General features: G+C 45.5%; 1 protein-coding gene across 1 annotated transcript in view; it reads right to left on the bottom strand.

Annotated features, from left to right (window-relative positions):
• Window positions 1–7,799, bottom strand: part of zfc3h1 (zinc finger C3H1-type containing) — a 15,213-nt gene extending 7,414 nt beyond the window's left edge. The window contains exons 1-8 of the mRNA XM_030425679.1: window positions 7,093–7,799; window positions 5,828–6,229; window positions 5,349–5,539; window positions 4,847–5,270; window positions 1,891–2,102; window positions 1,603–1,726; window positions 1,418–1,512; window positions 2–49 (exon numbers count right to left, since the gene is read on the bottom strand). Of these exons, the coding sequence (XP_030281539.1) occupies window positions 2–49; window positions 1,418–1,512; window positions 1,603–1,726; window positions 1,891–2,102; window positions 4,847–5,270; window positions 5,349–5,539; window positions 5,828–6,229; window positions 7,093–7,648 (2,052 nt within the window). The 5' untranslated portion in view covers window positions 7,649–7,799. The remainder of the gene's footprint in view (window position 1; window positions 50–1,417; window positions 1,513–1,602; window positions 1,727–1,890; window positions 2,103–4,846; window positions 5,271–5,348; window positions 5,540–5,827; window positions 6,230–7,092) is intronic.
• Between the last annotated feature and the right edge of the window lie 5,048 nt (window positions 7,800–12,847).

The raw sequence follows: 12,847 nt of genomic DNA, 5'->3' as shown, positions 1-12,847 counted from the left end.
GGGGAGGAACACCGGACAGCATCGGAGAGAGGAAGGGCGGAGAGAAATCCTGAGAGGCAGAGACAGACAGGATCAGAGACAGACAGGATCAGAGACAGACAGGATCAGAGACAGACAGGACCAGAGACACACAGGATCAGAGACAGTCAGGACCAGAGACAGACAGGATCAGAGACAGACAGGACCAGAGACACACAGGATCAGAGACAGACAGGACCAGAGACACACAGGATCAGAGACAGACAGGATCAGAGACACACAGGATCACAGACACACAGGAACAGAGACAGACAGGATCAGAGACACACAGGATCAGAGACACACAGGATCAGAGACATACAGGATCAGAGACACACAGGATCAGAGACACACAGGACCAGAGACAGACAGGATCAGAGACAGACAGGACCAGAGACACACAGGACCAGAGACACACAGGACCAGAGACAGACAGGACCAGAGACAGACAGGATCAGAGACACACAGGATCAGAGACACACAGGATCAGAGACACACAGGATCAGAGACACACAGGATCAGAGACACACAGGATCAGAGACAGACAGGATCAGAGACACACAGGACCAGAGACAGACAGGATCAGAGACACACAGGACCAGAGACAGACAGGACCAGAGACACACAGGACCAGAGACAGACAGGATCAGAGACAGACAGGATCAGAGACACACAGGATCAGAGACACACAGGATCAGAGACACACAGGATCAGAGACACACAGGACCAGAGACACACAGGACCAGAGACACACAGGACCAGAGACAGACAGGACCAGAGACACACAGGATCAGAGACACACAGGATCAGAGACACACAGGATCAGAGACAGACAGGACCAGAGACACACAGGATCAGAGACAGACAGGATCAGAGACACACAGGATCAGAGACAGACAGGATCAGAGACACACAGGATCAGAGACACACAGGATCAGAGACAGACAGGATCAGAGACACACAGGATCAGAGACACACAGGATCAGAGACAGACAGGACCAGAGACAGACAGGATCAGAGACAGACAGGATCAGAGACAGACAGGACCAGAGACACACAGGATCAGAGACACACAGGATCAGAGACAGACAGGATCAGAGACACACAGGACCAGAGACACACAGGATCAGAGACAGACAGGACCAGAGACACACAAGATCAGAGACACACAGGATCAGAAAGAAATAAGAGATAAACACAATTGGAAGAAGTCTGTTCAGTCAAAGTCGTGGAAACAGAGACGGAGTTCTGTGTCTAACAATCATCACATCATGTTCAGCTGGGTAAATCATTTCCTCTGAGAGAGAGTACTTGGAGAAAGTGGACGCTCTTATTGTGAAAACATCACTGGAAACAAAAAAATTATCATTTTCTGGGTGCAGTGTTTGGGGGTGCGTACCATTCCAAAGTGATGAGACTCGGTCACAAACAGAGACACCTGAGGGAAACATCCTGGATCATCTGCAGTCAGCTGAGTGTGTGTCGGAGACGGGACTGAAACACAGCAGCAAACAAAGTTTCAACAGGTGTGTGTGTGTGCGTGTGTGCGTGCGTGCGTGCGTGCGTGCGTGCGTGCATGCTCACCTGGTGAACTGGTCTCGCTGTCTGTGTCCATGGCGACCTCATCATAGTTGTCGTACTGGTACAGGTTGCCTGAGGCATCCACACCTTGTTTACCTGCTGACTTCCTGTGTTCTCGATCTCTGGACTGTGGGGCACAACAGACATCCTGTCACTTTCACTCTGCTCTCTTCTTCTGTGGTGTTTCTAACAAACAGCTGATCATCTGAAGACCAGACCGCTCACCCCACTGAGTTGGGCGAGACAGAAGCATGACATTAAAGGCTGCGGTTGTTGGTGTCTGTCTCTTACCTTGCTGCGTGTCATCGTCCTCCCTCCCACCAGCTTCATGAAGCGGTTGTACTGCTCGTCCTGGTTGGACAGGTCGCGGATTCGGCGGATCTCGTCCTCCCGTTTGCGCCGCTCCTCCTCTTCCTGTCGTCGTTTCTCCTCCTGCTCCTTCTGCTGCTGCAGCTTCCAGGTCCTCAGCTGCTGCTTCCTGAACGCCTGCTTCGCTGCCGAGCCTGATCAATAACAACAAGTTCATTATGATCAGAAGGTCACACTGTGGCTGGACACACCTCTACAGCAGCAGGTGGAGCTGCAACATGTTCGTGTTCTTACAACTATTCACCATCTTAAATCCACTCAAACATTTTCTGGACATTGTCCTCGAGAGCCAATCAGAGCTCAGAGTTTAGTTTCAGTCTGAAGTTAAACACAATCATCATGAATTAAGATACAGTTTATTGATCGAGGGAGGATCTGTGGCTATAGAACATGACATCGATCTGAAGCTATACCCGTCAGAACCGGCTCGTCTGACCTCACACCGTTCACCTTCTCATCTGTGACATCATCAGCCTGCCTGTCGGGGGAGAAGCTTTGTGTCCAATAAACACAAAGCTGTTTGTTTCACACCTGTTCTCCCCTAACATGTTTAATATCATCATATTAAACTGAAGACATTAACGAGATACAAGTTCAGGTCGGATCATTAACGAGATGCAAGTTCAGGTCGGATCATTAACGAGATGTAAGTTCAGGTCGGATCATTAACGAGATGCAAGTTCAGGTCGGATCATTAACGAGATGTAAGTTCAGGTCGGATCATTAACGAGATGTAAGTTCAGGTCGGATCATTAACGAGATGTAAGTTCAGGTCGGATCATTAACGAGATGTAAGTTCAGGTCGGATCATTAACGAGATGTAAGTTCAGGTCGGATCATTAACGAGATGTAAGTTCAGGTCGGATCATTAACGAGATGTAAGTTCAGGTCGGATCATTAACGAGATGTAAGTTCAGGTCGGATCATTAACGAGATGTAAGTTCAGGTCGGATCATTAACGAGATGCAAGTTCAGGTCGGATCATTAACGAGATGTAAGTTCAGGTCGGATCATTAACGAGATAGGGGTCGATCATTAACGAGATGTAAGTTCAGGTCGGATCATTAACGAGATGTAAGTTCAGGTCGGATCATTAACGAGATGTAAGTTCAGGTCGGATCATTAACGAGATGCAAGTTCAGGTCGGATCATTAACGAGATGTAAGTTCAGGTCGGATCATTAACGAGATGTAAGTTCAGGTCGGATCATTAACGAGATGTAAGTTCAGGTCGGATCATTAACGAGATGTAAGTTCAGGTCGGATCATTAACGAGATGTAAGTTCAGGTCGGATCATTAACGAGATGTAAGTTCAGGTCGGGTCATTAACGAGATGTAAGTTCAGGTCGGATCATTAACGAGATTGTAAGTTCAGGTCGGATCATTAACGAGATTGTAAGTTCAGGTCGGATCATTAACGAGATGTAAGTTCAGGTCGGATCATTAACGAGATGTAAGTTCAGGTCGGATCATTAACGAGATGTAAGTTCAGGTCGGGTCATTAACGAGATGTAAGTTCAGGTCGGGTCATTAACGAGATGTAAGTTCAGGTCGGGTCATTAACGAGATGCAAGTTCAGGTCGGATCATTAACGAGATGTAAGTTCAGGTCGGATCATTAACGAGATGTAAGTTCAGGTCGGATCATTAACGAGATGTAAGTTCAGGTCGGATCATTAACGAGATGTAAGTTCAGGTCGGATCATTAACGAGATGTAAGTTCAGGTCGGATCATTAACGAGATGTAAGTTCAGGTCGGATCATTAACGAGATGTAAGTTCAGGTCGGATCATTAACGAGATGTAAGTTCAGGTCGGATCATTAACGAGATGTAAGTTCAGGTCGGATCATTAACGAGATGTAAGTTCAGGTCGGATCATTAACGAGATGTAAGTTCAGGTCGGATCATTAACGAGATGTAAGTTCAGGTCGGATCATTAACGAGATGTAAGTTCAGGTCGGATCATTAACGAGATGCAAGTTCAGGTCGGATCATTAACGAGATGCAAGTTCAGGTCGGATCATTAACGAGATGTAAGTTCAGGTCGGATCATTAACGAGATGCAAGTTCAGGTCGGATCATTAACGAGATGCAAGTTCAGGTCGGATCATTACGAGATGCAAGTTCAGTCGGATCATTAACGAGATGCAAGTTCAGGTCGGATCATTAACGAGATGTAAGTTTCAGGTCGGATCATTAACGAGATGTAAGTTCAGGTCGGATCATTAACGAGATGCAAGTTCAGGTCGGATCATTAACGAGATGTAAGTTCAGGTCGGATCATTAACGAGATGTAAGTTCAGGTCGGATCATTAACGAGATGTAAGTTCAGGTCGGATCATTAACGAGATGTAAGTTCAGGTCGGATCATTAACGAGATGCAAGTTCAGGTCGGATCATTAACGAGATGTAAGTTCAGGTCGGATCATTAACGAGATGTAAGTTCAGGTCGGGTCATTAACGAGATGTAAGTTCAGGTCGGGTCATTAACGAGATGCAAGTTCAGGTCGGATCATTAACGAGATGTAAGTTCAGGTCGGATCATTAACGAGATGTAAGTTCAGGTCGGATCGTCCGACTGTCATCAATCTTCAGATCTGAGAAGCTCAAACAAACAACTGAAATATTAAAGAACGACCACAACAGCTACTGATTAATATTATATTGATCGACTGACTGATTGATTGTTTGATTGATTGATCAACTTGTTGTGTAATGTGTTAAAAGACACCGTCAGCTGTCACCTGGGGCAGGTGTTCACAGTGAACCAATCACGTCTCTGTTCAGGGCCGTCAGTCCTCTACCTTAGTATCATACTGAACAGAACCTGTCCTGCTGGCTGTGCCGTCTGGATTATTATTGATTACTGCCGTCTCACCTGGACTGATCACCTTCTTGGCCAGGTGAGGTTTTCCCAGCACTCTGCCTCTCTCCAGCACAGATTTGGGCCCAGCTTTAGGACTCGGTTTGGGCCTTTCTCTGTCTCTGTCTTGAGGTCTGGGCCCGGTCTTGGATCTGTCTCTGGACCTGGTCCTGTTCTTGTCTACCGCTGCAGCAGCAGCAGCAGCGGCAGCGGCGGCGGCGGCGGCTGAGGAGGCAGACCTGGTGGTGACTCTCTGCTGCCTGCTGGGTGGAGCAGCTGCGGAGGTGGAGCTCTTCTCCTGGACCACTTTAGTGATGCGGTCTTTGCTCTTCTTCATCACCTGCTGCTCCTTCTGCTGCCACTTTTTACTGGCCGACTGCAGCGCGAGGAGACGCAGCTGCAGCTCCGACAGCTCCTCCTCCTCCACCTTCACCACCGGCTGCTCAGGAGCAGACACAGACGCTTTAACACAGTTGTTCTGGCTCAGATGTGATGTGTGATGTAACGCCTGCCTCACCTTATCAGGAGAGACGACGGAGTCCTCGCTGGAGGCCGACGACTCGCTCCGACACGAACACGTCTTTGTCGTCTCCTCGCCGCAGCCCGGACACGTCTTCTTCGTCTCCTCTGACTCCTCATCGGCTTTCTGTTCCGTGTCCGCTCCATCCTGAGCTGTTCCTTCTTCTTCTTCTTCTTCTTCTTCTGCACCTGTTAGCACATAAGAAGTCAAAGCATTACATGACCTGTTGACAGTCAGCAGCTGCTCACACAGATCATTTATTAGTGATATTCATTCTTTTTAGGTAATAAACCTGTTTCTGTTTTCTGATGATCTCTTTGAGTTTGTTAATAAATCAGAAGCCTGGCGTGACAAATATGATGACGGGTGATCAGAACCAGTGCAGCTGAAGTTGATGTCGAGGTTTCAGAACACTGAACCCGATGCTGGCTGTCTCACAAATCAAACATTAAGATGAAGTGTGTGTTTCCTCTCACCCTCCTGCTGAGCAGCGCCTCCTCCCTCCTGCTCCGCCCACTTCCTCTTGAGCTCGTCCAGGTTGACGGCGGTCGGAAGTTTCTGACGCAGAGGTTTGATGTTGAACGCCTGAAACACTTTCTTCTCAGCGGTCTCCAGCTCAGACGCGTCCTCTGGACTCTGGGCCGGTTCCGGTACTGGTTTGGTCTCTGTAATACTGGCAGTGTTGTCTCGGGTTGGGTCTTTGGCAGGCAACTCTTTGGGCTCCAGAGCCATCGTCTCCTCTTTGCGGATGCACTCCAGCTCCAGCTGAATCTGCTTATACTTGGACAGTAAGTCCTCGAAGGACTCGTCAACACTGTTCTCTGCTTTGGAAACACTGTGAACCGCTTTCCTCGCCTGGTTCCGACCCAGCACCTTCTCTGAGGCCAGCGGTCAGGAAAGTACAAACACACATTCATCTGAAAATCATGTTAACAATCAATCATTTCATCAGTCAAATCTCATACAAGCTGGACCAGTTGACTGTCTGTGAGGTCCAAGAAGACCAGAACACACTGAGAGCAGAGAGAAACCCACTTCAACGTTTCATTAATCATTAACAGCTGCCAATATATTTGAAATCTATTAACCAATCTATGAATCAATCGACCGTCTCACAGTCGGCCCGCTAATATCAAATAACATAAAGATTTAATTCCATGTGAGGAGAACCCTCTCGGACAGCAGGACCCGGTACAGGTGATGACTCTGATCTGATTTAAACGTATTGATCGACAGACTCTTCGTGTCTCCGGCTGCTCTACAGATGTTGATTTTAGGGACGCTGGTCATTTAAAGTGAGCATGTCACTGATCACTTGTCATTATTGATTAGTAAACAAGTTTGAAATATTGAACTTTGGAGCACAGCAGCAGTTTGGACAGGAGCTGACTCATGCGGAACCACAGGATCGGTTCTGCTCGGGTCAGCAGGACTCAAATGTGTCCTCAGACCGTCAGGGGTTATTGTGAGAGGGGTCTTCAGTGATCAGCTGATTAATTAGTTGATCAGCTGATAGCACCTGTATTGATCCACATGGGAGACCGGAAGTTCCCAGCAGGAATACGTCATCGTTTCTGTTTAAAGCGATCGAACTTCCCGTGTGACGTCATGCTTCAGATACTCTGATATATTAATATATTAGTATGATATGGACCGGGTCAGCTGTCAGGTTCTATCTCATGAATCAGCACATCCCCAGCAGTCATTCACTCGTCCCGGATCATTGCCGGGTGAAGGATACGTTTTCTGGACGGAGAGTCCTTCTTGCTGCCGTGACCGTCTCCGGGCCCGTACCGGCCCAGGAGACCTCTGCTGTCTACACCTGCCCGGCTGCCTCGGTTCCAATGACCGCGTCCACCGTTCGGCATGGCCCGGTGCCGGAACCTGCCCAGGGCTCCGTGGCTCCGCTCCCAGAAGCTGGTCCGCGGGCTCGGCTCCCCGTGAGGACCGAGTCCCGGCGGCGGCAGCAGCAGCAGCGGCGGCGGGGAGGGAGCGGGAGGCCGGTCGGGCCCGCTCGGGCCGCACTGCTGCCGGTGGCTCGGGGGGACGGGGCCGTGTCCGTGAGGTCGGTTGTATGGCATCATGAGGCGGAAGTCTGGCGGCTGGTGGCCCATGTGTGGCAGCATGTTGTGCGGATGGTGGTGAGCTTTCCGTGTCCGAGGAGGAGCGCCGCGGCCCGGCCTGCTACCATCCCCCCGCCGGATCGGCACACTGTCCTCGGTTTCATCATCGCAGATCTCTCCGTCTTCGAGCTCGCCCTCCTCTCGAGGAGAACGGCTCACTTTATTTAAATCCATGTGGGAAGTCCGGACGGGCCGTGAGCAGGTCGTGAAGCGCTGAGAGTGAAGTCATCGGACAGTGGAGCTGAAATTCATGTTGTTTCAGCGCCGCTTCATGGAGTCGGTCCGCTTCTCTGCGCGCATCCAACTCTCGCGATACAACGAGACTTCTTCTTCTTCTGTAGTTAGGCAGACTAGGCACAGCTATGGTGTATTGCTGCCCCTACTGTTTGTTATTAAGACCTACATCAGATCCTTTTGTACAGTCCTGTTCTGTGAAGATAATCCACCAGTTTCTTTGTTTGAACCCAACAATCCAGATTTAGAAGCGTGCACATGTTAAAAACAGTTTCCCCGTCTGCTCCAAGTGTCCTGCAGAGAGTCCTTCTTTGGCTGGAGTATATTTTGCACTGGAGTAGTTCATGTTTTACTGTCTCACTGTCTCCACACTCGCATGAGCCATCAGGATGCTTCCCGATCAGAACCAGCCCACTCCTCAGCCCACAGTGTCCAGCCTGCATCTTGAGACGACTACAGAGTCTTTTCTCCTCCAGCTAACGGTGCTCTTGTCTTCACTGACTCTCTCCTGCACTGTAAAGTTCGCCCTTCCCTTCTTTTCCTTCCCCCACTTCTCTTTTAGAGACCTGTTTATTCTCTCTGTGTACTCTTGTGCCCCATATTCTAAATGAATTTGCACTCCCTGCTGAAAAACCAGCATAGACCAGCACGATTTCCATGCTGGTTAGTGCTGGTTTAGCTGGTGGACCAGCATGATGAAGCTGGTCCACCAGCAACGTCCCATTAATTATGATGGCCTACCAGCATAGTTACCATGATTGGATGCTGGTCACAAGCATCCAATTACCAGCATCCCATGCTGGTGCTGGTATGCTGGTCACCAGCATACCAGCACCAAACACAACATATGCTGGTCTATGCTGGTTTTTCCAGCAGGACTCTTTCCTCCTTCACCGCCTTCTTTGCCGTCTCATCCGCCTCCTCGTTCCCTTTCACACCCACATGTGCCGGAACCCACAGAAACCCACCTCATACCCACTTTGTGAGTTCTGAACAAAGACTGTAAGAGTTCTACAACTACATCAGGTCTGGACTTGGATTTAGTTTCTCTTATTGTGGTTAAAGTTGCTGCTGAATCACTGCACATGATTGAATTTCCCTGTTTATTGTCCTCAACCCATCTTCATGCCACAGAGCTGCCACCAGTTCTGTTTCCTTTTTTTATATCCAGTTTCAGGTCTGCTAATACCGACTGCCACTCTCATGATCCGTTGACCCGTCTGTACACATGTGTCGGTGGTCACCAGCCTCTGCCAGACTTTCACCTCCTTTACTACATCCTCTGACATCACTGATTTGCTTTTATTCAACAACTTTAGGTCAACAATGGGATACAATGGGACTCCCTCTTCCTCTCGATGCTTTATGACGTCAGGTCAACATTAGCGCCACCGGCTGGACTGGAGTCAGTGTGTCTGTGTGTGTCTGTGTGTGTCTGTGTGTGTGTGTGTGTGTGTGTGTCTGTGTGTGTCTGTGTGTGTCTGTGTGTGTCTGTGTGTGTCTGTGTGTGTGTGTGTGTGTGTGTGTGCGTGTAACATATTGAAATGACAAAAATAGAATAAATTAATGTTGGCGTTATTTTTTTGTAACGTGACATAAGTGTATATTTTTGTTTTAATATGCTCCTGTTAGCATTAGAAAGTGTAACAACAAACATAAATATGTTTTTGAGAGATGTGTTTGCTGCAGGTCCAGTGATGTGAGTGTGAGGCGGTCTGTCTCCGGTCCTGGCTGACACGGAGGGCGTCACCTCATCAACACGTTCCTGTTGACTTTGATTCTAATGAATTGTTCTTGTTTTATATCAGGTCTCCACTGACCTGATATGAAATGGTCCCTGAACCCTCTTCACATCTCAGGACATATAAGACCTTCTGACACTTATCTCCTGAATATGAACAGACCACGTAGTTCTTTCATCAAACCACAATTTCACTTCTCCAGGTCTTGATTATAACTGTGATGCTGTAAAAACATACAAATGCATACACGTTGTTTTTTCAGGGGGGGTCATCATGCTTTGCAGGCTCGAGGTGAACTCATTTTAAACATGCACAGAGCTCATGCACTGTCACTGTATATGTGTAATATAGATCCTGCACACTATACAACATGTACATGCAAACATATAATGTATATTATGCATATTTGTCTGCAGTGTTTTTTAATAAACTGTACACTCTTTCTTTTCACATTCATACATCTGTATTATCTATAATCATCAGGATTTGATTTGATTTCACTTTTTTTTTTTTCAACTTTATTTTTATTGAACAACGCCGCCACAGAAAAATACATGTTCCAGTTGTTACATTTTATATATATATATATATATATATATATGTATATATATATATATATGTATATATATATATATATATATATATGTATATATATATATATATGTATATATATATATGTATATATATATATATACATATATGTATAGTATATATATATATATACATATATGTATATATATATATATATATATATATATATATACATATATGTATATATATATATATATATATATATATATATATATACACATATATACATATATATATATATATATATACATATATATATATATACATACACATACATATACACATATAGACATTCTGCTAGATCATAAAACAAATACAGTAATGACAATGGAAAAGAAACAGTTCTCACAGTTTTTGGCCCTGGTGCTCAGGTTGATAACTTGAACAGTATTCCTCCTTCACCATTTCCAGCCACGGTGCCCATCGGTCCGCAAATTGTGTGTTTTGGAGTCTCAACATAAAAGTTATCTTCTCCATTATGTAAATTCTCTTAACTACTGACTGCCATATATCAAGTGTCGGGGGATCTTTTTTAAGCCAGTTTAAGGTTATTGCCTTCCTGGCTGCTGTAAGTAGTATATGCAGTAGATATGTCTTTTTCCTGTTCATCTCTGTTTCAGGGAGTGCCCCAAGGATGGCCAGCAGTGGGTTCCTGGGCAACTGAGAAGCAAATATTTTGTCCAATGAGTCAGATATCTCCCTCCAAAAGTTGTCAGAAATTGGACACTTCCAAAATACATGCGTGTGGTTCGCAGACTCATCTCCACAATTTCTCCAGCATGCACCTGTTTGACTGGGATCTATCTTGGAAAGGATTAGCGAGGTTCTAAAAGATCTGTGAACTATTTTCCACTGGAACTCTCTCCATAGGTTTGCACAAGTAACTTTATGCACTTCTGAAGAAATACTGTCCCAGACCTCCATGCTTATCTCTAGTTCAAGTTCTGCTTCCCATTTTTGTTTAATGAGTGTTTTCTCGTTTTATACTAGACAGCGTGATATATACACTAGATATTGGCCTCCTAGTATGCTCTCTTTTTTGGATCCTTGTCAAGTACCGCTCAATAGGTGAATCGGATTTTTTAATGATAGTCCAATCTGGGAGTTTAGACAGATAACTAATTACCTGAAGGTAACTATAAAAATCTGACCTTGGCAGACTGAATTCATCACCTAACTGTTCAAATGTTTTTAATTCCTGTTCCCTAATAAGCTGATGGACAAAATTTAGGTTCAGATGTCTCCATTTTTTATATCCCCCATCCAATTTCAACGGCATAAATCCTTTTAAATGAGCAATACTTGACAGAGCCGATACATTACCAGGGAGGCCGAAGGTCCTCTGCACCTCTCTCCATGCCGCCATAGTGGCTTCTGACCATCTACCCAGGGTCTCTTCAAGAGCTTTATTTTCAGTGAATGGAACATTTGATAAAGGCATCAGAGCACAGAGTGACTTTTCAATCTCCAGCCATCTAGTGTCTCTCTCATCCAAAATCCAAACTGTCAGGGCCCTTAGCTGACGGGCCAACCATTAATATCTAAGGTGAGGAAGCCCCCGTCCTCCGAGCTGTTTGGATAACTGTAGAGTTTTGTATCTTACACGTGGGCGCGTCCCTTGCCAGATAAATCTTGAGATAAGACGGTCTAATATTGTGAACATACTTTTTGGTGGTGAGAGGGGCAATGTTTGAAAAAGAAATAACAACCTAGGCAGCACATTCATTCTAATACTTTCTATTCTACCTGAGATAGAAAGGGGCAGCACAGCCCACCTGGTGAGATCAGCAGATATTTTGTCTATCAATTTATTGTAGTTTGCCACTTAAATGAGAATGTTGCTCTGATCTGATGTGTAGTAAGTGAATTCAGGGCCAAGGCTTCTGTTTTATTGACACTGACTTTATGTCCTGAGAGGGTTCAGCAAAGCAGCCCATCAGACTTGGAATTGAGTTTAGGGGGTCTGACACGTATACAAGGACATCTTCCGCGTTGATTTCACTTTTTTATCAGAATACTTTCCTGAACATTTTCATAAACATTACAAAACACATCATTTAACCAAGAAGCAGAACAAATACATGACACCAGGCATTATAAATATTTATTACATTTTATTCTTCAGATTAAATAATAGATGTTTGTTCAGTATACACCCAACAAATATCACATCATGATGATTTTAATAGCTGTTTCTGTGAAAATAAAACTCATAGGGCAGCAGTAGCTGAGGAGGTAAAGCGGGACGTCCAGTAATCAGAAGGTTGTTGGTTTGATCCCTGGCTCCCCGGCCGCAGGTCGAGGTCTCCCTTGAGCAAGACACTGAACACCAAATCGCTCCTGATGAGCAGCCGGCACTCTGCGTGGCAGCCTCTGCCTTCAGTGTGTGACTCTGACAAGTGTTGTTGAGCAGAAAGTCTCATTTAAATCAGTAAAATCTGTCCAATGTGATTTTTTATACTCAACTGTTTCTGAAAAATCAAATCAATGACTGCAGATGTTCTTCTATCTCTTGTACATCCGAGACATTTTGCCACTTTTAAACATCAAAGTACAATTTATTGTCTCTGATTTAATGTTCATATCCTCCTCACTCTGTTTTCAGGTCGTTCTGAAATAGTTTTAGAAAGAAAAGAAGAAAACTGCGTTTGTTTTTATTAAAAATCACAAGTGAACAATATTTGACTTTTCAAAATAAATCCATCTCTGAACTAAACAGTACATGTATTTATATAGCATAATGACGTCACGTCAAACAATATAAAGCAAAAGAAAAATAGTAACTCACGGTGCGCGTGCGCGGAGC

The sequence above is a fragment of the Sparus aurata genome, chromosome 8, assembly GCF_900880675.1.
Source record: "Sparus aurata chromosome 8, fSpaAur1.1, whole genome shotgun sequence".
NCBI classification, from domain to species: Eukaryota; Metazoa; Chordata; class Actinopteri; order Spariformes; family Sparidae; genus Sparus; species Sparus aurata.
Note: the sequence above shows the minus strand (reverse complement) of the source record. Positions and strands in the feature narration are given on the sequence as shown.